The sequence below is a fragment of the Egretta garzetta genome, unplaced genomic scaffold (genome assembly GCF_000687185.1).
Source record: "Egretta garzetta isolate BGI_Z169 unplaced genomic scaffold, ASM68718v1 scaffold53, whole genome shotgun sequence".
Classification (NCBI taxonomy): Eukaryota; Metazoa; Chordata; class Aves; order Pelecaniformes; family Ardeidae; genus Egretta; species Egretta garzetta.
In genome coordinates this window covers 3,653,935-3,676,498 of record NW_009259312.1, presented here as the reverse complement: position 1 = coordinate 3,676,498, position 22,564 = coordinate 3,653,935, and the positions used below count along the sequence as shown (strand labels likewise).

The 22,564-nt window shown below is 35.1% G+C and overlaps 1 protein-coding gene across 1 annotated transcript in view; it reads left to right on the top strand.

Annotated features, from left to right (window-relative positions):
- Nucleotides 1–22,564, top strand: part of THOC2 (THO complex 2) — a 50,742-nt gene that overhangs the window by 14,379 nt on the left and 13,799 nt on the right. Inside the window, exons 8-25 of the mRNA XM_035891963.1 lie at nucleotides 1,562–1,728; nucleotides 2,370–2,462; nucleotides 4,951–5,106; nucleotides 8,724–8,896; nucleotides 9,048–9,243; nucleotides 10,994–11,035; nucleotides 11,741–11,782; nucleotides 12,923–13,053; nucleotides 13,142–13,243; nucleotides 14,491–14,575; nucleotides 15,541–15,634; nucleotides 16,124–16,204; nucleotides 16,482–16,578; nucleotides 18,406–18,523; nucleotides 19,293–19,472; nucleotides 20,151–20,315; nucleotides 20,979–21,254; nucleotides 21,633–21,774. Of these exons, the coding sequence (XP_035747856.1) occupies nucleotides 1,562–1,728; nucleotides 2,370–2,462; nucleotides 4,951–5,106; nucleotides 8,724–8,896; nucleotides 9,048–9,243; nucleotides 10,994–11,035; nucleotides 11,741–11,782; nucleotides 12,923–13,053; nucleotides 13,142–13,243; nucleotides 14,491–14,575; nucleotides 15,541–15,634; nucleotides 16,124–16,204; nucleotides 16,482–16,578; nucleotides 18,406–18,523; nucleotides 19,293–19,472; nucleotides 20,151–20,315; nucleotides 20,979–21,254; nucleotides 21,633–21,774 (2,340 nt within the window). The remainder of the gene's footprint in view (nucleotides 1–1,561; nucleotides 1,729–2,369; nucleotides 2,463–4,950; nucleotides 5,107–8,723; nucleotides 8,897–9,047; nucleotides 9,244–10,993; nucleotides 11,036–11,740; nucleotides 11,783–12,922; nucleotides 13,054–13,141; nucleotides 13,244–14,490; nucleotides 14,576–15,540; nucleotides 15,635–16,123; nucleotides 16,205–16,481; nucleotides 16,579–18,405; nucleotides 18,524–19,292; nucleotides 19,473–20,150; nucleotides 20,316–20,978; nucleotides 21,255–21,632; nucleotides 21,775–22,564) is intronic.

Sequence of the window (22,564 nt, the reverse complement as noted above, 5' to 3'; positions counted from 1 at the left end):
TAATACATCATGCAGGCGTGTGTAACACGTATTGGTAGATCAGCTTGAATAGAATTATGACATTTGGAAGTTCCAGTTTCTGTGTTAAAATTAATTTTGGGGATGTTCTGTAGTTAAACTTGGTTTAGATACTGATTTTATGGTACAGCCTCAAATATGCATGTTGTGGTTTTGATTCATTTCATCAGTATTTTTTTGATAATGCACTTGTGATCTCTTAGCAGGCAGATTGGAGTGTAACAAGGTAATGCTTTTAGCTATTTTAAGGTACTCAGTTCAATGCATGAATATTCTTTTAGTCTTACAGAAGTTGCACAAGTGATTCCTTATGAAGAGAAATGAGAAGTAGTAAATGTTCTTCCTTTATCGACTTCTGTTTGTGATTTTGTCCATATTTCTAAGTTGAGTCTTGGCAAGAGTGTCACAAGTGCAAAATATATTAAAAACAGGATATATCTTCCTCATGTTTTACACTTCCTTTTTGAATAGAGTTTTGCACAAGACATTGATGTTTGCACCAGTGCCTGTTTCATATGGTGCCAGTGCAGTAATGCTCAAAAGGCTATGGTACTATTTTATGAAAGATAATTTTTTGTCTATCACAGAATTTTGCCTGAGACTGTCAAATCCCTGTAATAGTACTACTTGTTTTGGAAGAGAGCTAGAGAAGAGGATGGTTTTGCTAGTTATTACAGTAAAAAATACGCACTCAGCTTGAGAGCTTTTATAACAACGTTTTTCTGTCTTCTGGAATTTTAGGAATTGCAAATAGACTTCCTATAAATTGTCAATTCTTTTCAAGTACTGACTTGAAGTAGGTCCTGGTGTAGTGGAAATGGCTTTTGAGAAGGAAAGACTGATGCGATTATGTATCTGCATAGTGGGTTTGCCTGGATAAAACTTCTCATGGTGCAATGAAGAAAATAGTCTAGATGTGGGTTCTTTTGATACCAGTAATATTTCTGTCTTGAGCACGTCTCCCGGAGGTTTGGTGGAAAAGCCTATATAGTAAAATACGAGTATGGTTACAACATTGGCTTACCTGGTCTGTATCCTGGCTCTTGCTCTGCTCAAAATAAACTGTTCTCCGTAATGCTAGCAATAATACTGAATTGATGGGACCATACAACCAGGTGGATTGGGGTCTAGCTCAAACCAGAACAATTTTTGGGGTGTAAAATAATTTCTAGCTAGCTGATTTGTGTGACTGCATTAATGTGTGCCAGCAGAAGGGGAGAGGAAGCAGCCCATGCCTTTTGCTGGCACTGTGGTATTAGTGAGGTTGGTTTTATACTTGGTAAATGTTTGGCTTAAGATGGTAATTTCTAGTTTTTCTGTAACCTGATTTGAAAGTCCTGTTTAGTATCTTTGCCTAGTTCAGTATTCAACATAAGTCAAAATGATCGATGCTGTATTTACAGATGATCTAGATTATTTTGCTGTAGTTAAATCCAGGCTCAATTTTAACTGAAAAGAATTAACTTTAATGCATTTGTGATTTAGTAACAGAATGATGAAAAGTAGCAATGCTAAGCTTTTCTACTCTGTTCTTCTCCACTAGGATGTTTTAACCTTGATCCTAACAGAGTTTTGGATATTATCCTAGAAGTCTATGAGTGTAGGCCTGAGTATGATGACTTCTTTGTACCACTGATAGAGTCTTACATGTACATGTGTGAACCTCAAACTCTATGCCATATCCTTGGGTTCAAATTCAAATTTTATCAGGTAATGTATTTCCATTCTTCATTTTTGTTTTTGGTGGTTGGTTGTACTCTGTGTTGAACTGCAGTCAGTGATAACAGATTTTTGCTGCAGATTTTTTTATTACATGAAAAATAATTTCTAAGTTGTAAAGTTCCAGTATTGAAAGCAATCATTTCATTATTTGAGTGAAAGTCACTAATGTATTTTAGAGGAGAATGCTTAGAATTCTCCAAGACAGCTGAAAACAACCCTGATACCTTTAATTTGAACTTATGTAGTTCAGTAAGGACTGGCATTTAATGACAAGGTTCTACCTTATAAACAAAAGACTTGTCCCCAGGAGTGAAGAGCGTGTTTGCAAGGGAGTCATGGTTGCTATTTGATAAAATAAATATTCAGGTTTTTTTTAAATGTATGGTTGGGAATTGCATACAAGCACCATAAGGTGTGAAGATAGTTGAATGTTTTTGTTTCTGAAAATTCTGATTGTGTATCACAGTTAAGTCTAGTGGCTTTGGAGTAATAGAAGTTAACATAATAAGAGGGAGAACTGTGGGTAATGTGTTTCGTCTGAACTTTGAGTAGTTTCTTTTCTGTTTCATGACCTTCTGCAGTGGTCTGATTGCTTTTTTTCTTAAATTTTCAATTCTTTTCCTTTTCAGGATCCAAGTGGTGAGACACCTTCCTCCTTATACAGAGTTGCTGCTGTCCTTTTGCAACATAATCTCATAGATCTGGAAGATCTTTATGTTCATGTAAGTGACAGTGCTACTCTGTCAAATGTCAAAACTAAGAAAATTTTAAAAAGAAAGCCAGCCGTTTTATCCTGTTGCTGAAACTTCAGATTCAGGACATACTGTGTAATACCAGTATATGTACATGTTCATTGTCTTTTAAAATTTCCAGCACTTTCTAATGCTGCGTATTCAGATAAACACACACTGATACAAATACTGATACACTTTCTTTGAATTATCTGTTTAACATCCTCCAGATAGTTTACCTCCTGCCTGAACAGGAGATAGGAGGTAAATGCCCAAGTATGCTTTAAATGCCCGAGTAATCTTCCTTAAGAACTAGACCCTTTTGAGTGTTTTGCTTTGAGATCAATTTTTGAAATTAAAAAATAAAAAAGGTAGGACAATTAGCTCCTAACATTCTTTGTTCAGTTTAATAGGAGGATTTTTTTGAACTCTCGCATGTTCATGAATAGCGCTCTCATTCAGTCTACAAGAATTCTGACCATTTGTTAGGTTGAAGAGGAAAATGGAGTTATGTGTTCAGGTTTATTCAGAGACACTTATCCTCTCCAGTCTGACAGTCTTATCAGCCAGCCAACATACCAGTTTGGCAGATGGTAAACATAATGTTACAGTTATGAAAACAATTTTACATTATACATGAGTTTTTAATTTCAGTGTACCCATAGATATTTTAAGACTCTTAGCTCTTCTATTGAAATCAAGGAAATGAGCTCTAGTTACAGCTATGGAAATTTTGGAATGTAGTCCTGCCATTAATTTGTGTGGCAGTTAATAGCATTAGTCACAATCTGACTTGTCAATAACTGTCTCTGGCTTCATAGGGAGCTTCTAGCCACATAAAAATGTGTTGAGTGGAGCAAGAGTAGGAGTGCATGTCTCAGATAATAGGTGTGGAGGGAGGAACGCATGAAGATAATGCTAGTTTGTTAAGGAATGTTTGTAAGCTCACAAAACAAATGCTCAGACTTGGAATTACAGTGGGTGGCCTATGCAATACCAGCTCAGACCTGTATAGGTATGGGCATGTTTTCTGACAGTCTCACAGCTGGAATAGTCCCTACATGCATTTATAGTGTTCACCTTAGTCATGTTGATTTTCAGTCTCATTTTTAATCTACTTTCATTCCAGAATCTCTCTGCCAGTCTCTGTTTGTCTTTGCGTGTTTGGGATGGCATTTTTTTTCCTCTTTTCAGTCTGGGCTTAATTTAACTTGCTATTCAAGAAAATAATTAGAGTGTAGGTGTTGAGTTTTAAGTGATATATATTGTGTGGCTCCTATACAACAGCAGCTGTCAGGATTATAGTTCATATCAAGAATGTTCTCCCCACCTCTGCCCTCCCTTCTAAGCTTGTAAGAACTGTTTTCTATTTGTGTATATATACACAAGACCATATATAATATATATTGCATCCTGAAGATGTGATTTACCCCTTGAACTTCCACACTAGGTATTTCTTGGTGAGTTGTAGTAGGTTAGCTTTGTTTTCAAATGAGAAAAATGTAGCTCTTTAACCCTTTTACCTTTCCAAGTGGGATTCTTTCTTCCCCTAACTTCTATGAAATTGAGGAATTCTACTATCTTTTCTCTGGAGACGGTGATGCTTAGCCTTTCCTTCTTGTACTGTCAGTTTGGGAGTAGAAAAAAACAGTAAAAATCTTCCATTGTTAAAAAAAAAAAATTACTTGATACAGCACAAAGAGGTCATGACTCTACAGTAAGTTTTGATTACTTACTTGCAGTAAAAGTTTGAGCATGGTTTTAGGAATCAAACTGACATTTGGCTTTGTCAGAAAAAGAGCTTTTCTTCTGTCTCACAACTTGGCCTTTTAATTTTTGAATGCAGGGTTATATTCCTCACCCTGATTGTTCCCAGGTACAAGACTATGCTGAGGTTTTATCATACTAGGTATCACTTCATGCAAGATGATTTTTAAGGAACAGATGTTACATGTGTTTAACCCACACTGCTGATAAATAGGAAATTTGGTAAGCTTTAAATGATATTCCTTTAAAATAGAGTGCAATCAAAATATGTGTCTTAAGTGGGTTACCTGTTTTTCCTTGGTGATGAAATTCTTTTTTTCCCTTTAAGATGAGCAGGTGAAAATTCATGCTTTTGAGTATTCACTTTGTTTTAAGGCACTGAATTTTGTAAATGTTGTCATCAAGTATGTGCGCAATTGTCACCATATAGCTCAGCTGAGTGGTAAATTGGAGAGGAGAAGAGGAGCTTATACAACTAACAGTTGAGAGGAAGTAGCACAGTGTTATTTCTCATGAGTCCTTGATTTCAGAATACTCTGTTAACAGTATACTTCCTTGTTGGGTTGGTGGTAGCAAGGAAAAGAATCTTTCAGGGAGTAAGTTTATCTGATCAGTAACAAGGAAGGACAAGTTTCTGCTTTGAGCTTAAGTGGTCAAAAGTAGCAGTAGGTCACTTTAATTTTCAGATACAATGTTTGTTCTGTTTTTTTAGCTTCTTCCAGGGGATAATGCCATCATTGAGGAACATAAGAGAGAGATAGTGGAAGCTAAACAAATTGTCAGAAAACTTACGATGGTCGTCTTATCCTCTGAAAAGGCTGAGGAAAAGGAGAAGGAAAAAGAAAAAGAGGAGGAGAAAACTGAAAAGGTGTGCATCTGTGAATAGTTTCCTTTCCAAGAAAATGATTTTTAAATTATTTTAAATTAAACATAATTGTTATGAAAACACTTTAATATTTATTTGAAACACACAGGTACCTACTTTTGGAAGGCTTGTGTATCTCTTCTTGGAAGGCTTGTGTAGCTATCCTCTGATTGCACTTCTGTTATATTGAATGTGCAAAAATGCATGGTTTGGTGTTTGTTCTGGATTTCTCTAGATTTAATGTTCTTGGTTCAATGGCTAATTAATTTCTTCCTCCCTTTTTGTTGTATTGGCTCCGCTGAATATGTCCCAGCATTCATATACTTTGCAATCTTTAACAACTGTGTTTTCTAGGACCTGTAGATAGTATAATCCTAGTTGATTTCTTAAAAGTGAGGACAGGAGTAAGAGCTTATTCCTTATTTCTTGCAATCGAGAATTGGGACATAAAGAATTGCCAGACTTACGAATGCTGGTATGATTATCCTGCATCATAGAAAAAGGTTTTAACTGAACATTTTTAATTCTAACTGTCTGCTGTGCTTTCCGTTAAATCTGTATCTTTGTATGTGTAAATGTATATTCTTTATTTAAGGTGCTACAACATCATGTATTGTTCATGTTGCCCTAGGTCTAATTTGTTTGTGTGTCTAAGCCTTACTTTAAAACCAAAATTATTTAATCTTTTGGCAGCCTTTCTGTTGTCATCTTCATTTGAGTGTCTAAGTACTGCTCGAACATCTTATTTAAAACAAAAAAAAAAAGTAAAATAAAAGCTTGGTATTTGCATTTTGTAAGTGACATGCTGGGGAGGAGTCCATAAGTCTTGACATTTTCGGTTCTTAATTTTCTGTATCCTCCTGGATTCATTATATCAGTCTGTTTTGTCTACTCACTCCTATTTGTTCTACCCCTCCTTGATTCTGTACATATCTGACCTTACTTCCTCCTTCCATTTTTCTTGCCTAGCTTGAAAAATCTAATTTAATTTTCTTCCCTCAGGCAGCTGATACAGTCACTGCTCTCTGGCTCTGCATCTGCTGCCTAAACTGATTCCTTTCTCTAGCTTTTAAGTTTCTGATCTCCCTCCCACTCTTTGTTTCAGTATCCCTTTTGATTATACCACATTGCTTTGGTCCACCTTCTCTGCAGTCAGCTGAGGCTGCCTGGTAGTCTCTGAAGCATGCATGTCACCACGTTCTGATGGAAAACCAAACTCCTGATGGGACACGGGGAGTGTATGTTTTGCAAGTAACGTCAGAAGAATTAAGACCGTTTTTATAGCTAAGCTTTAGAATTAAGAACTAGGGAATTTAAAGCTCTGGCAGAAACTGGAGCAACATTTTTCTGAAGGATTACCATGACAAATAACAAAGCCTGAGCCTGTGTGATGGGAAAATGGAGAGCTGTACTTAAAAACAATTCCTGTGACTCTTTGCATGCTGTTATGCAATACATGCTGTTTCTTGAAAAGCTTGTTTCTGTGTTAATATTTTTGTATGTGATTAGCTGTGCAATTCATAGCAATCAGTAGAGTAACTACGTGTGAAAGCTATTGACAGTCTAAATTTGAGTACCCAGTGTGCAGTTCTAATGTACAATTTTCTTATATGGTACCATGGAATAAATGCCTGGATGAGGAAAATAGTGTGTAACAATTACTGACTTCATTTTTCTTTTAAATCCACAAAATGCTTATTTTGTGTGGTTAAAACTTCTTATCTCATGACTCTAATATGAATAACTTGGATAATGCATTTGCCAGTACTACTTTTGCATTTTAAGATGCATTTGACATAACAATAGGGAGATACTTGAGAGATCGCAGAACTCAGCCGAATGACTGGATTTGAGAGCAATTCCAGACTGACTCCTGCCTGTGCCATGTATACTTTTGCTTTTGGAGAGCATGTCTCAGGAGAGTTTCCTTACCTAAAGAGAGACCCAGTCAAGCAGCATGTGTGTGTGTGAGCAGTGACTGCTTTGGAAACAAAACAGCATACTAACACATAAAGCCAAGAAAGACTGCGTGAGTAGAAACACAGATTCTCATATAGTTAGTAATCACTCAAAAAACCCAAATCACCAAAAATTTGGTGTTTAGTGTTCAGCTTTAACTAGTATGTTCATATCAAATAAATAACGGTTGTGATTTTTTTTTTTTGTAACAACATGACTTTTAGTTTGAGGTCTATTGTATTGAACATTAATTTCAACCTTCCTGTGTATACTACACAAGTGAAGTTTTTAAACACTTCAGTAAAGGATCAGTGTACTTTTTTGTTTAGCATAGTATATATTGACTTAAAAAGGCAACCCTTGGCATGAAAGGAACTTGAAGTAGTTACATGATAAAATAACGTTAGTGTGTGCGCTGCTAATTGCACATGTATGTTTTTAATCTTTGAGGCTCATCTTGTTCTGATGTGCAGATATTTTTTTCCCCCGGAAGGAATGGCTAAAATTACTACAGAAGTTCAACATGAATATAGACAAGATCTGCGCATTTAATTTTGTTCTGAAACTTTCCTCTGCATGTTACTATGTATTAAACTATTTTCTGTTTTCAAAATATCAGAAAAAGTTGCCAGTGTCATAAAGAAGTTTTAAAAGGAAGAAAATATTATAAAAAAACATGCAAACTATAGAACCATAGAAACGTCTGCTTTGTAATTAATTTTTGTTCTTGTCAGTCTGTTTTGTCTGGTTGCATGATTTAAATAAAACTAGTTTTTGCCTTAAAATACTTAAACATTTTGTCCTAGACTTGTCATCTTCCTTCCCTTGGTGTAAACATTGTCTTCGGTTTGTAGTTACATACAGCTAGTTTGCAGTCCCTGTTCCTTACTATTAGTCACTTGCTGACAGGCTTTTACCTTGGGGACCAGGGAAAACCAATTTATGACAATAAAATATATCAATACCATGCCCATGTAAAAATGCTTCAGGGCATGATCTTAACTGTAAGCTCCTATTTCCTCTTATGCCTATATTGAAAAATGGGATATTTGGAAAACTTGCTGTAGACTTGCACTTAGAACTAGACTCTCCTAGGGTAGATGCTAATGTGAAACTTACGGTACAGGCAAACTAAGAGACAGGTAAAGGTCTGGGTTGGGTTTGGTGGGGGGGGTGTGGGTGTGTGTGTGGGGTGTTGGTGTGGTTTTGGGGGTTTTTGTTTCTTTGGTTTTTTAAATAATCTGATTTTGCAAGAGCAGTTTCTGCTTTTAAATCCAGAACAACACACAATGCAAAAGATTGTTAAATGTTTGCATTGTTCTTAAAATGTCATATAAAGAAATAAGCTGCAATAGATTGTGACATTTTGAAAAGTACATGATCAGACGTGTCAGACAACTTTACAAACTTCTGTTTTGAACTTCATTTTTAACTCTTCTCTTTGATCCAGATGTTAGATTCCACATGGGCTGCTTTATTACTGGTTTTGAAGTGTGCTTATTGTGTAAATGTGTAGCTGATTTTTATTTTACATATTTTTTTATTACATAGTTGAAATACTAGGTTTTTTTCTCTAGCTGTGGATTGCAGTGCATACTGCTTAAGGAGAAACATTAAGAAGACTTTATGAATACACTTTTTCATTGTTTGTTATCTTGCAGCCTCCTGATAATCAAAAGCTCGGTTTATTGGAAGCTTTATTAAAAATTGGTGATTGGCAGCACGCACAAAGTATTATGGATCAGATGCCTCCGTTTTATGCTACTTCACACAAGCCTATTGCAATTGCCCTTTGCCAGCTTGTACACGTGACAATTGAACCTCTGTACCGCAGGTAAAGTGAAAAGTAGAATTCTGTTGCTACATAGGGGAAAACTGCTATTTATTTATAAACATGAATTCACTAATAAGCCTAACTGTATTGATAAGTTTTTGAGATTTTTCACTTCTGTTTCACGTGAAATGCTGCACATCTTATTTTTCAGAGTTGGTGTACCTAAAGGAGCTAAAGGGTCACCAATTTCTTCTTTGCCAAACAAGAGAGCACCAAAACAAGCAGACAGCTTTGAGGACTTGAGAAAGGAAGTGTTCAACATGCTTTGTTACCTCGGTCCTCATCTCTCCCATGATCCCATTTTATTTGCAAAAGTGGTGCGCCTTGGAAAAGCACTTATGAAAGAGGTTGGTATGACAGAACAGCTTGTCAAAACTTGAAAAATACCAATTCCTCTGATGTCAAAAAATGCTTAAGTCTTACTAATTGTGTATATATTTGACTACTGAAACATGAAAAATTCTTTGACTAAGGACAGATTTGGAGAATCTTGTTTTAATTCTTGATAATTTTTATGATCAATAAACATAACAAACATTTGCATGGACAACTTAAGGCACTTTAGGTTTATAACCAGGAATATTTAGTAATAACTAATTTCTCATTATGGTCTTCACTTTTTAAAACATTATCTGTGTATGGATATTTTTTAAGAAAAAAAAAAAGTCATACGATACTAATTGCATGGAAGCTTTTACATTATTAGAGCACCAGTGTAGACAATGGGGAACAACAACCTAGTACACATACAGTACTTAAGATAGTAGGGGATGTTGCATCTTTTTAATTAGCAGGGTGTCCCCCTGTTCCTGCCAGTTAAAATGCTGCTGTTGAATTTGTGTCAGTGACAAATCTCTGGGTGCCACTAAGGATGAGTTCAATGTGGAGATCTAAAACACCCTATAAAGCCTCAACTTGCCAACTTTAGAAATAAAATGCCCTCTTGAGATTTGTTTTTGTCTTTTGACCATATCTTTATCACATACGTTTTGAAAGATTGGTAGTGCGACCTCTTTTAAAAGGTTGCAAGTTGAATTTATATTACAGACTCCCTTGGAATGTACTCAATAGCTCAGGCTAGTGATTTCTTTTGCTACTTTTCTGGCATTTTGCTATTTGATTAGCAGGTTTTGTTTTATTTTCAAGTCAGCAGTAGAGGTTTGTGGTTTGTTTTGTTTTTTTAAATAGCAGCTCAGAGAAACTTTGGCATTTGTAGGTTTTGAAATAATTTTAAAAATTATTATTGTTATTAGAAACAAACAATCAACCCCCTCAACTTAAAACCCACTATTTTTGTTACCTAGCTTTTTATTTTAACTTGCAACTGAAAGTTGGAGAGGTTAGTTGATATAAATGGTACTGGAGGGGAGATTTTCAGTTTTATAACTTCGTTTCTTAAAAGTATTTTTATTTCAACTGCAACTAAAAAATACTCGAATCTTCAACATTTATGTACCGCTTGAGGGGAAGCTTTCAATGCCCAGCTGTCCTTGATGCAGGGATAAGAACACAAATAATTCTTGGGATTGAAGATCTTTTTGTCTAACTTGCAGATTTTGGTGAGAGTTTGCTCTCATCAGGTTCCAAGATACAATGATAGGGTGACAGAAGCTACACTAAGTTTGGGTTCCAAGTAGTCTTTGTAATAAAATCATGGTAACTTCCAGCATTTCCATCTTCCCCTACTTCTGTATCTTTGCAGGAAGTACGATTTCTCAGCAGCATCTCATCCAGAATGATAAGCTTTCCCCATGGTTAATACTCTTGCTTTATAGCATGCTTATTTCTTGCTGGCCTGTGAGAAGATTGGTATTTGGGTGATACATTATGTTGCCCTGACAATGCATTTAATTTGGAAATTATTATTTCAGGGGAGTACTCCATTTTACTGCTGTCAGCAGACTATTAGAACTACTTTGTCATTAAGTTCAAGTACTGATGGTTTGTGAGAAAGCCCTTGTTTCTGTGGATGCATACAGTAGAATGGAGATTACTTAGTTATAGGAATCTCTCATGCAGTTTTACTGTAAATATATGAATATAATAGTTTAATGTGTTTCTGACAAGAATGAGCAACATTTTAGCTATTTGCTCTAGGTTGGAACTATGAAGAAGTTCGTCAGTGACAGAGTGGTTAAGGTAACATAGGGAAAGTTATTTTTAATGTACTATTGCCATCAGCATGTTCTAGTTATGAAACTACATTTAACACACAGTAGAAATACTTATAACTGGAGGTGATTTTGACTGTAAGTTAACCTATACAGTAGTTTAAAAGTTAAACTACTAACATTGCACTGCAGCTTTCATGCTCAAGTGTACCTTCAAAATAATTCTGCACTTACTGGTGTGATAGCTTAATATGCTTTTCATGGTGAGTGGAACAAAAAGAGAGAAAAGAAAGTAATTTAATAATGAAGACTAAAAGCTTAAGAGGATATTATTGCGAGAGAAAGATGGGGAAAATAATCTATGGCTGTTGATAATGGGGTTGGAAGTCCTGGGGTTTTTTAGGTAAAAATTGAATGCTTGGGGCATTTTTTTTCCCCCTCTCTCCAGTAAGAAAAGTCAGTATTTCATATATTATAGTGAGCTTCCTTGATATTACAGTTATTACCTCTTTTTGGAAAAAAGTGTGCAAAGCCCCTATATATGTAAGCAATGCATTTGATCTATACATTTGAATTTCTGTTAAAAATATTTTAATGCTGACAGATCTGGAAAATTAAACATTTGCTAGATATGTGGCCCTTCAGGTTTATGCTTTTGCTGAGATAGCCTTGTTCTGAAACTGTAACTGTTACACTAGTTATGCTACAATTAACGTTATTGTCTTTGTTATAGTTTCAGTCTGATGGAAGCAAACAAGAAGATAAAGAGAAAATGGTGAGTTTGTTTTGGAGGAAGGTGTTTTTATGGAGATGGTAATTGAGACCAAGTGTTTATCTGTACAACTCTTCTTTCTTTGTAGAGTTTTATGCTTTAACAAATGTTTATTATAGATTTGTCTTGATTTTTATAAGCAAGTTGGAGCCAGTCACAGGTGGGGTTTTTTGTATTCCTGTCCTTTTTTCTCTTTTTTTTTTTCTTTCTCTCCTGCGTTCCTCAAACCTAATCTTATTCTTTTAGTCCAGTGCATTCTACTTCTTGTTTGCTCAGAATCAGCTGGATTACCTCCAGCTATTTATTCTATAAATATACTTTTCATGGTGGCACCTTATTTCCTAAAGGGAAAATCATAGAGAAAAAGAGAAATTAGAAGTAGGGGACGTGTTTAATAGTACAATGGGCAATTTTTCTTTATCAGCTAACTTATTTCTTTCTAAATTTTCTAGTTTATTGAATTATCAAGATTGGTCACAATGAAACCCAAGTGTTAACTTATGAAAGCAACTTGTTGGGTTTTTTTAATCAATAAGCAAGTTTCCAAGATGAAGTTTACACAGTTTTCATTATTGCTTATTACTCCTGTTTATGGAAAAAACATGGAAATTGGTGTTGTGCCTTGGGAACATGTATAGTGCCTTCAAGTTTTAATCAGGGATTTTGAAAATGGCAGTAGTGGCAAGGAATACCTGAATGCATTGAAAGCAGTTGCCAAAATCTATTTTCTGTTTTATTTATTTGTCTTGAAAATATGAGTGCATCTTGCTGAAAACTTCAGCAGCTTTGCTCAAATATCTTATATAGGCAAATAAAATACTGACACTGTATAAAAAAATAATATAATGAGATATTGAATTAAATAGCTATATAAAATTCAATATATACATATTGACATTAATGTATAGTACAGTATTGGCAATAAAATACAGTCTATAAATTATCTAAGAAAAGATTTATGATGGGAGATATTTTTAAGTCCTTTTAAGATTTGTTTGTTTGTTTGTTTTTTGTTTAGGAAGTCTTATTCTTGTGGCAAACTTTTATCAGTCTACCCAGATGTGCAATTCACACATATCTGCACAGCATTGCTTCTGATGTGCTTACTTGATAGTTACCTTGAGTTCTTTGTCTTTATCTCAGGAGATACTGTTTAGCTGTTTGTTGAGTATTACCGATCAAGTCTTACTGCCATCTCTTTCTTTGATGGACTGCAATGCATGCATGTCTGAAGAATTATGGGGAATGTTCAAAACTTTTCCATACCAGTACCGGTGAGTAGAATAATTTGTTTCCATTCTTTGGAAGTCATCTGTTAAATTGTCAGTACTAAAAATAGTTTTCCTTTTATAATCTTTCAAGGTACCGTCTTTATGGGCAATGGAAGAATGAAACATACAACAGTCACCCACTTCTGGTGAAAGTTAAAGCTCAAACCATAGACCGAGCCAAATACATAATGAAGTAAGTTGTCTGATTCCACAAATAATTATCAACTGTGATACAATGTACTGCATGTCACCAACAGAGAAAAAAAACAACCTTGACAAATACATTGTTTCTAATGACTCAGTAATTTCACTGATAATTCTTGTTCATGAAGTATTTAATGTACTGTGATTAAAAACTGTCAAATAAGTAAGGATACAGACAAATTTGTCACCAAGGGTGTTTCATCTATGAAAAGTGTCCCATTAAATTATGTAAAACCTTTTCCATGAGTATGCTATTGTTTGATAAATTGCTTTGCCTATGCAGATGTCAGAGTGCAACATATTTTCTCTAGGTATGGAGACTCTTTAATCTGCAGAGTCTCAAAAATCTTGTCACAGTTTGTGTTTCCATAGGTTTGAAAGTAGGGCACTAAGTTGAATTGAATGGAATGATTCATTCTCATCTTCAGGTGGGCTCACAATGGTTTCAGATTTACCTCACACTTAATGTCTCTGACATCACCATCAGGGATTTGGATTCTGCATTTGTTGTTGCCAAAAGGAAATGCTATGGTTTTATAATGTGGGTAATTAGAACCTTTCTACATAGGCAAGACAGAATAATTGTTACTGGTTAAAAGACTTTGGACTTGCAGCTGTGAAAGCTAGAAACAATGATTTTGATTCTCTTCTGACTTGCTGCATAGCCAGCATAGGCTGTAGAACTTTATATCCCTTCTCTTGTACAGCGGATTGCAAATGTGCAGATGAGCCACAGTGCTGTCAGTTGTTGAGATTTCTGTGTGTACAATTTACATTTGTGTATCGACTTCAGGTTTTGTGGTAAGCTTGTATCTTCAGTAGGGAATGCTGTGGAAGGGTAACACAATGAAATTAATACTGTTTTTCAGTTCAAAATGACTGATCTGTGGCTAAATTAAATTTGCAGGGGAGATTAACAACATCACATGCTATTTGTATATATGGTATAGGTCCCACTGACAACTTTCAAATGCCAAGTGCTCAAAGTTGAAACTGCAATACAGTCTGTAGTAATGTAGGGACAACTGGTTTGTTTGTACTGTCTGCATATTGTATGATTATAATATTCAGATTCCCAGAGGAGTAATATTTCTATGCTTGGATTTCTTAAAAACGCATCTGCTAGTAGTGAGAATTTAATCTCTACAACTAATAAAGCTGTTTGTTCACGGTAACTAACCTGTTCCAGTGTTCTTCTAGCTTGTCTATTGCAACAAAATATGTTCTCTTTTACAGGCGTTTAACTAAGGAAAATGTGAAACCCTCCGGAAGACAAATTGGGAAGCTCAGCCACAGCAATCCTACAATTTTATTTGATTATGTATGTAGTTACATGTATTTGAATACTATTTCATCCTAGCAATAGATACTGAAGTGTAGGAAGGGACCTGATGTCTTAGTGAGAGGGCAGTTCTAATTTCATTATTTTTCAGTTTTGTTGCAAACTTTCAAATACAGTAATTTGCTAGTAGTGAACTGGTCTGAGATATTAAATATGACAAATAGCTCTTGAATAACCACAACTGCACAGAAAATAACATCCACTTATTTAGAGAAGTAAAGTATTTAATTTGAGATAGCTGAGGTGGGTCTCGGGTACAGGCATGTGCTGACCAGGCTTATGCAGAATGCAAATTCAAGAAAACAAAGCTTTGAGGTCTGAAATATACCTACAAAGTTGGGGAGGATTTTTAAGATTACTTGGTGCTATAGAATGTTTGAGAGGTGTAAAAGTATGTTGATGGACCTCCACCTTATTTACAAATGTGGTTTGTGTTTATAGATCTACCAGCTTTTAGATTTTACTTGAAGACATCAATACTGCAATATACGCACACACACAAACATCATGCACAAAAGAGAACATTTTAAAATTTGATTAATACAGTTTTCTCGTATTTTTTCATGACCTACAGTAACGTTTTTGATAGTCTATTATTATTACAAGTAGCAACAGAAACTCTTACTGCTAAGGCTTAGGATTCTTAAGAAATCTTAGGAAAAAATGAGTGAAATATTTTCATGATTTTATTTTCTGATAATTGAAAAGAAAAAATAATTATGCTTTTACGTGTTAGAGACATTTCACTGATATCTCTAAAGTACTAGATAAATTAATGAGATTACCTATTACTTTGAAAGTTGTTTTGGACCTTCTGAAAAATTAATTTCAAAGGATGTTTTGTGTATGTTTTGACAACAAGTGTTGTTAAATGGTTTTGATTTATTATATGAAGGATAAGGAATACTGTTCCTGTTCAACTGAATGTCTTCTGTAACTTCCAGATTTTATCACAAATACAAAAATACGATAACTTGATAACTCCGGTTGTTGATTCACTGAAATACCTCACTTCACTGAACTATGATGTCTTGGCATGTATCCTTTTATGTAAATCAATATGTCTAGTTACTGATAAAAGTTGCAATTGTAGCCAGATTAAATCTGTTGTCTGTGAGTAAATTTTATCTTCTATTGTTTCCTGTTCTTGCTGCTTTTTGCAGGAAATTTTAGTGAAGTTTGTAAATACCTTTGGAATCTTAGTGGGTTACAGAACCCTCTCTATTTGTTCTTTCACACTATGAAAATTATACTTTATTTTTAAGGGTTTTTTTACTACTTTCACTCTGTTCTTGAAGGCATAGTGGTCCTGTAAATAGTGAGGTAAATACTGCTTTTAAGCTACCTTTACTTTCATGATTTTATTTTTTTTTTATACCATAACTATGTTAGTGTATCCCTTATATCATGCTTGCTATACTTGCATATCATGTTCATATTTTACAAATTGTGGAGCTGGAAAAGCAGGTCTGTGTAACTTCTGTTTTTACAAATTGAGGAAAAATATTCTCTTTAACTTCACTAAAGACTGTATCATTGAAGCTCTGGCAAACCCTGAGAAGGAGAGAATGAAGCATGATGATACTACCATCTCAAGCTGGCTGCAGAGTTAGTATTCTTGTTTTATTTATTACATTAATGTTTAAACTACTTCACTTTCCCTATAATCTACCATACTATTGATCATTATGATCAATATTTCACTTGGATCTACCAGCTAATTTTTTAAACAAAACAGCTGGCAAGTTTAATCAGTAGGAAAATATTTTTTTCTTTGTATTACAAAAATACATATCTTGCTAATGTTCCATGTGTACTTGGTTAATGCTTATTTAATGATTAGTATTTCATGCGGTGCAGTCACAACTGTTTCTCCTTTCTTTAGGTCTGGCTAGCTTTTGTGGTGCGGTTTTCCGAAAATACCCAATTGAACTTGCTGGTCTACTCCAATATGTAGCCAACCAACTGAAAGCTGGGAAAAGGCAAGTCTTGAGCAACTGATTGTTATAAACTCAGTTGTTATAATGTATTATTTGGGTGTTTGCTGATACACGGGCTCTTGATGTAGTAGTTACTCTAGTAGTGGTAAAAGTCCATTCATAATACCAGAAAGGTTAAGAAATGTAAATAGCAGAAAAAAATATCCTCTTCAGTAAGTTATTTTTTCTCTAATTGTACAGCTGTGACATATTATTTTTGAAGTACTGATTTTTCATCTGTAACTTATTTTAATACAGTTTTCTTAACAACTAACCAGACAGGGAAAGAAACCTGCTGGTCTGTAATGTGGTCATAGAAATTATTACACATTATTTAAAAAAATAAGTATCCGTGATATATAAAAGGGTGTGACTGTTACAGTTTTACTTTGTTTCTCATAATGTCTTCTCTGCAGGGATGGCTCTTAACATTTTAATATTATTTTAAATATTTTGTCCAATTTATTTAATGGCAGTTGAATTGCTTCTTGATAAGTCAGTGTTAATCATAACTCAAAAAATTTTTTTAAACAAGCTTTGCAGTTTGAATCTTCCTTTTCCTTTTGTCCTTCCATTGTCATCGCTTAGTATTATGGTTTCATTTATTTAATTTTAATGTGTTATTTTTATCACATAGGTGAGTATCAACTTTTTTCTATTATGAATCCCCATATGCTTACTGAAAGACAGCTTACCAATGGACATAATGCAGCATGTTATTTCAGGGTATTTATGTTGAGAAATCTAGTTTTTTCCGTTCCCTGCAATGTAGACACTCAGTCTCATGTGCTCCCCTGCCCCCAATTTGTTTTGTATTCTGATGATGGTACAATCACATAGAGCTACAGAGGAAGGGTAAGTAATGTTTCTTGTCTTTCCCCAGAATTAAGTAGTAAGACACTTAAGTGTTTTGGAAAAAAAATCTATTTATTTCTAATATTCAGTTTAGTATTTGGGATCATAAACTTAAAATGGATTTACCACTCTGACCAGTTCCATAGGACTGGAGTATTCAAGTATTTGAATTGGATTATATGCTGGTATTGCATAGTTCCTAGACAGAAAACATACTTATGGTTGGAACAGCAAACAAAAATATAAACAATATAAATTATTTAAATATAAAACTTTGGTTTGGAGGGCATGGGTTAACGCTTTATGAGTAGGGCATACAAGTTTCAGAAGTTACTGGAAAACGTTGCTGATTTGAATGATCATGACACAATTTACTACTATTGAGGAAAAGTCATTGCCCTTATAGAATTTAGAGCAGGAAGGAAAGCCTTGTGTCCGGACGGGATGACTACTGGAGTGTTTTGTATATTCTGTGTTTTAAGTAAAAAATGTTTTCAGTGTTCTGTATAACCTCTCCAGACTAATTTTGCCAGTAAATTCCTAAGGCTGTGTACTATTCTAGACATTTTTAATAGAATTTAAAATATTCCATGTTCATGAAATAACTGTATAGATGCATGTAAAACAACAAAAGGGAGCAATAAACTTTATGATTAATTAGTTGACACTTCAGAGTTAATAGCACCAAGCTCACTATTTTCAAAACCGATGAAATTGTTCTGAAGGGGTGTTCTGAAGGACTTCTGAGATCCAGCTGTTTAATGTCTGCATTGCTTTTAAGTACTAACTTTTTACTTCCAATAAAGAAATCCTTGTGCACTCAGCATACTAGTTCCTCCTTCAAAAAAGAATGAAAATGTTATTTGTTTTAATGTGTGTCATAGTGTTGCTTTGTACTGTGTATTGAATGTTAGAGCTTCCGTTTCTTAAACAAATATTCTTTTCTTTTACTCCATTTTTCTGTTTTCTGTGCAGCTTTGATTTGCTTATTTTAAAAGAGGTAGTACAGAAGATGGCAGGGATAGAAATTACAGAAGAAATGACAATGGAACAATTGGAAGCCATGACTGGTGGAGAACAACTAAAAGCTGAGGTGTGTTCATGTTAAATTTAATTAATAATAGCTATTGCTTATTAATGGTGGTTTTAAAGACTGTGATTCATGAACTCTGGCAGCATAGCCGAGAAAGGTGTTACTGCTTTCATCAGAGAGCGTCCCACTCCATTGAGCTTACAAGCCTTGCAGACAGGCAGCCAAGACAATGTATACATGAGCCTTAATTGTGCTTCACGGCATCTCCTGTTAACAAAAGCAGCCTTCATTATCCAGTGTTAAACGACAGACCTGCGAATTATAGCAGCCAGGGAGCTTGTATGTTGTGCAGCCCTGCTGTTTTAGCCCTGCTCTGGGGGTAGCAGCTCCCTGTTGAGTGGAGTAGCATCTTAAACCATTTTAACAGCTAAAACTGTTAACAGCCTTGGTGTCAAAGACCTAGTTGAGTCTGACCTAGACTTCACTCTTTAGGGAGTTGAATAGCTATAATCAGAACTAAAATTCAAGATTTCTGTATTGAACGTGAGCAGATCACAGCAGACCTAGGTCTAAAATACAGTGTCATGATGCGTGAGCTGAACTGTCACTCTTCATTTACGGTGTAAAAGACTAATTAATAGCATGCAAGACTAGTTAGTTTCTGATTCTTATATACATACATTGCAGTACAGGATCCGGAATGTTTTACTGATGGACAGGAAACTGTATTGATGTTAATTCATCAGTATTTCTGCAGTCAGAAGCACACATGGTTTCAATTTGTGATGCACTGTTTCCAAACTTGGGTAACTTTTTCTGTATTGTGCAGGGTGGATACTTTGGCCAAATCAGGAATACAAAAAAATCTTCTCAGAGATTGAAAGATGCGTTATTGGACCATGACCTTGCCCTTCCATTGTGCCTGCTTATGGCTCAACAGAGAAATGGTGTGATCTTTCAAGAGGGAGGGGAAAAGCATCTGAAGCTGGTGGGAAAACTGTATGATCAGGCAAGTAAAAATGTTTCCATTTATAAGAACCCATCCTTTTCTTTGGTACCTTCTAGTGTATCAGCACAAGACATAAGAATTCAGCACCTAAATAAGAACATATAAGAATTCAGTATAATAAATACAAGTATATAAGAATTTTCAAAATTAGTTTCAGTGATGTCATTAAAATATATGGGTGTATTCAATGTATATTATATTGATAGGTGACTTCGGAGTGAAAGATAACATCCTTTGTCATAAAAAGTTAAGTTCTTATTTCTTAAGTCAGCTATTACGTTTTCCTGATCTTACTTTGTTAGAGGAACTTTCTTCTTTTATTTTTTATAGCAGCAGCCTGAATTCTTTTGCTGCCTTGGGCAGTAGGAACTAGTTCCATTTCATTCTGGTAGAACAGAATGCTCTTACAGTTCTGCTGGCTTTTGTAGGGGTTGTTTGGTGTTGGGTTTTGCGGTGGGTTTTTTGGGGTTTTTTTTAGGTACATATAGAGTTGAGTCAGCATTGAGTGACAGAAGTGTGTGGCGTGGAAAACTTAGCATCTCTTCCCCCATGAGAAAATTCTTGCTGTACTATGTGTTGTTAATTTTTTTTTTTAAAAATAAGCTTTCAGGCTCTCCCTAATTTCACTTTTGAACAAAATAATACTGTTTGCTAATTTTCTGTATCTTTCACATGCAGTGCCATGACACCCTGGTACAATTTGGTGGGTTTTTAGCATCCAATCTAAGCACAGAGGATTACATTAAGCGAGTGCCTTCTATTGACGTTCTCTGTAATGAGTTTCACACACCTCACGATGCCGCATTTTTCCTCTCAAGACCCATGTATGCACACCATATTTCAGTAAGTAGAACTCCTCTGTTTGCCTGCTGTTAGTGCTGCTACATTACATGTTATCAACATATGTGTTAGGTTCCTGCTAAAGTTTAATTGTGCTAAATAAAACTTGCAGAAGCTTTAGGGGTAGAAAGAGCAGCTGTGGGCTGGAACAGGTTATCCTTTATCTTCATAGAAAATATGGCCCATGCATCAGCTTTCACACAACTGACAGAAGTTATAGCTAATGAATTCATCTCTTCTGATGATTTGGTTGATCAGTAGTTCTCTCCCTTCCTGTTCCCCCAAATCTGTAAATTCTTTTGTAGATACTTCATATGGATTTTTGCTGTGGAGGAAAAGGCAGTTGCAGCTGCCAAAAGGTGTGGTATCTCAGGAAGTGTCAGAAATAAATTTTTCCCTGCATCTAAAGCGTTAAATGTAGAGAGCAATTTTTATTTGGTGTAGTATAATGTGTTACTATAACAACAGGTAGCAGCGTCAGTGAAAAAAGGTAAATCCGTCCGATATGAATTAATACTAAAAGTTCTGTATCATGTTCTTCAGTGCTTTTTGTACATAAATAACATTTTGTATGTGTAAATGCTTACATAGAAAGGTTTTTGAGAAAAGTTAAATTATATTGTTTGTGTACAAAGATTACAAATTTTTCATCTTTTTAATCCACAGTCAAAGTATGATGAACTAAAAAAAGCTGAGAAGGGAAATAAACAACAGCACAAAGTTCACAAATACATTACATCCTGTGAGCTGGTGATGGCTCCTGTTCATGATGCTGTGATTTCTCTGCACCTTCCCAAGGTTTGGGATGACATCAGTCCTCAGTTTTATGCTACGTTCTGGTCTTTGACAATGTATGACCTTGCCGTCCCACATAGTAGCTATGACAGAGAAGTCAATAAACTTAAAGTCCAGATGAAAGCCATAGATGACAATCAGGAAATGGTATGTTTATATAATTTTATGGTCCAGTTTAAACTTTCTAACCTTGAAAGACTTTTTGTGCAATCTTGTTTAGATCTGGGAGGTTTTGTCACCCGATTCATCCATTCTGATTTGTCACGTTTACATAATTTGGATTGACTATTCCTTATCATTCCTGTGTTAAAAGTACCAGTGACTTCACTAAGTGAAAATTACTGCAAAATCTGTATTTCAGAAAGCAATCTGCCCCTGTATCTGTGCTTTACCTGTTCACTTTTGTCTTAACTTTAGTCAGCGAGTGTTCATAAAATCAGGTGATTATGAGAGCCGAACATGTCAGGAATTTAATTGCTCTAAGTATTAGTATAATACTAAGTGAGTCGCATTGACATTTTATAGCCTCCAAATAAAAAGAAAAAAGAAAAAGAACGTTGCACAGCACTTCAGGACAAGCTCCTTGAAGAGGAGAAGAAGCAGTTGGAGCATGTGCAAAGGGTTCTACAGAGACTGAAATTAGAGAAGGATAACTGGCTTCTGGCAAGTAAGTGTGTGCAGGGAAGACATTCTGGATGTTTTTGTAGTCATCACTGTCCCAGAACTAAAAGTTCAGCTTGCACTAATACTCTTAATGTTGATTTTAAAATTTGATCTCTTTATATGTTGAGGTCTGTTAGCAAGGTAAACTTTTAATTAGAATGTAAGCATCCTTGCTGCAAATGCCAACTAGTTGGTTTTCAGTGAGATGTTTTGTTTGTTTCTTGCAATGTCAAGACCTTTTAAATATTGTGCTAATTTAGAAAATAAGTAAGAGATTGACCAATTCAGTGGAAAGTTGTAATTGCAAGATGGCTTGCACTTATTTACTGCAGTTAGAATGCTGCTAAGTTAGGATAATTGCTACATTGCAAGAAATAGGCATGTAAACTCACAATGAGTGGTTTGAGTTAACTTTGAATCCTGTGATTAGGAGCAATATGCCAGTATTTGGGTGGTAACATAAACCCTGTTCCAATGACAAGATAAATATTATACCAGCACCAGAAAATGAAACAGCATGCAAATGTTTCATATGGCAGATATGCAGGAGGCAGAACAAACTTTTTCTGACAAAGCCTCTAATGTTTCGTGTGGATTGTGAACTCTGATAGTATGGTTAATCTGAAATGTTTTTCTCTGGTCAGTTTTCTTCTCTGGAAGAACTTTCAGTTTGTAACTGGAAGTAGTTGTTCGTCTGTCCCAAGGAGCCTAGCATAATCCAGTGGAAAAGCGTTTTATTGTCCGACTCATGTAAGATACACCCACCTGATTCAATGAAGAAACATTGACAGTTA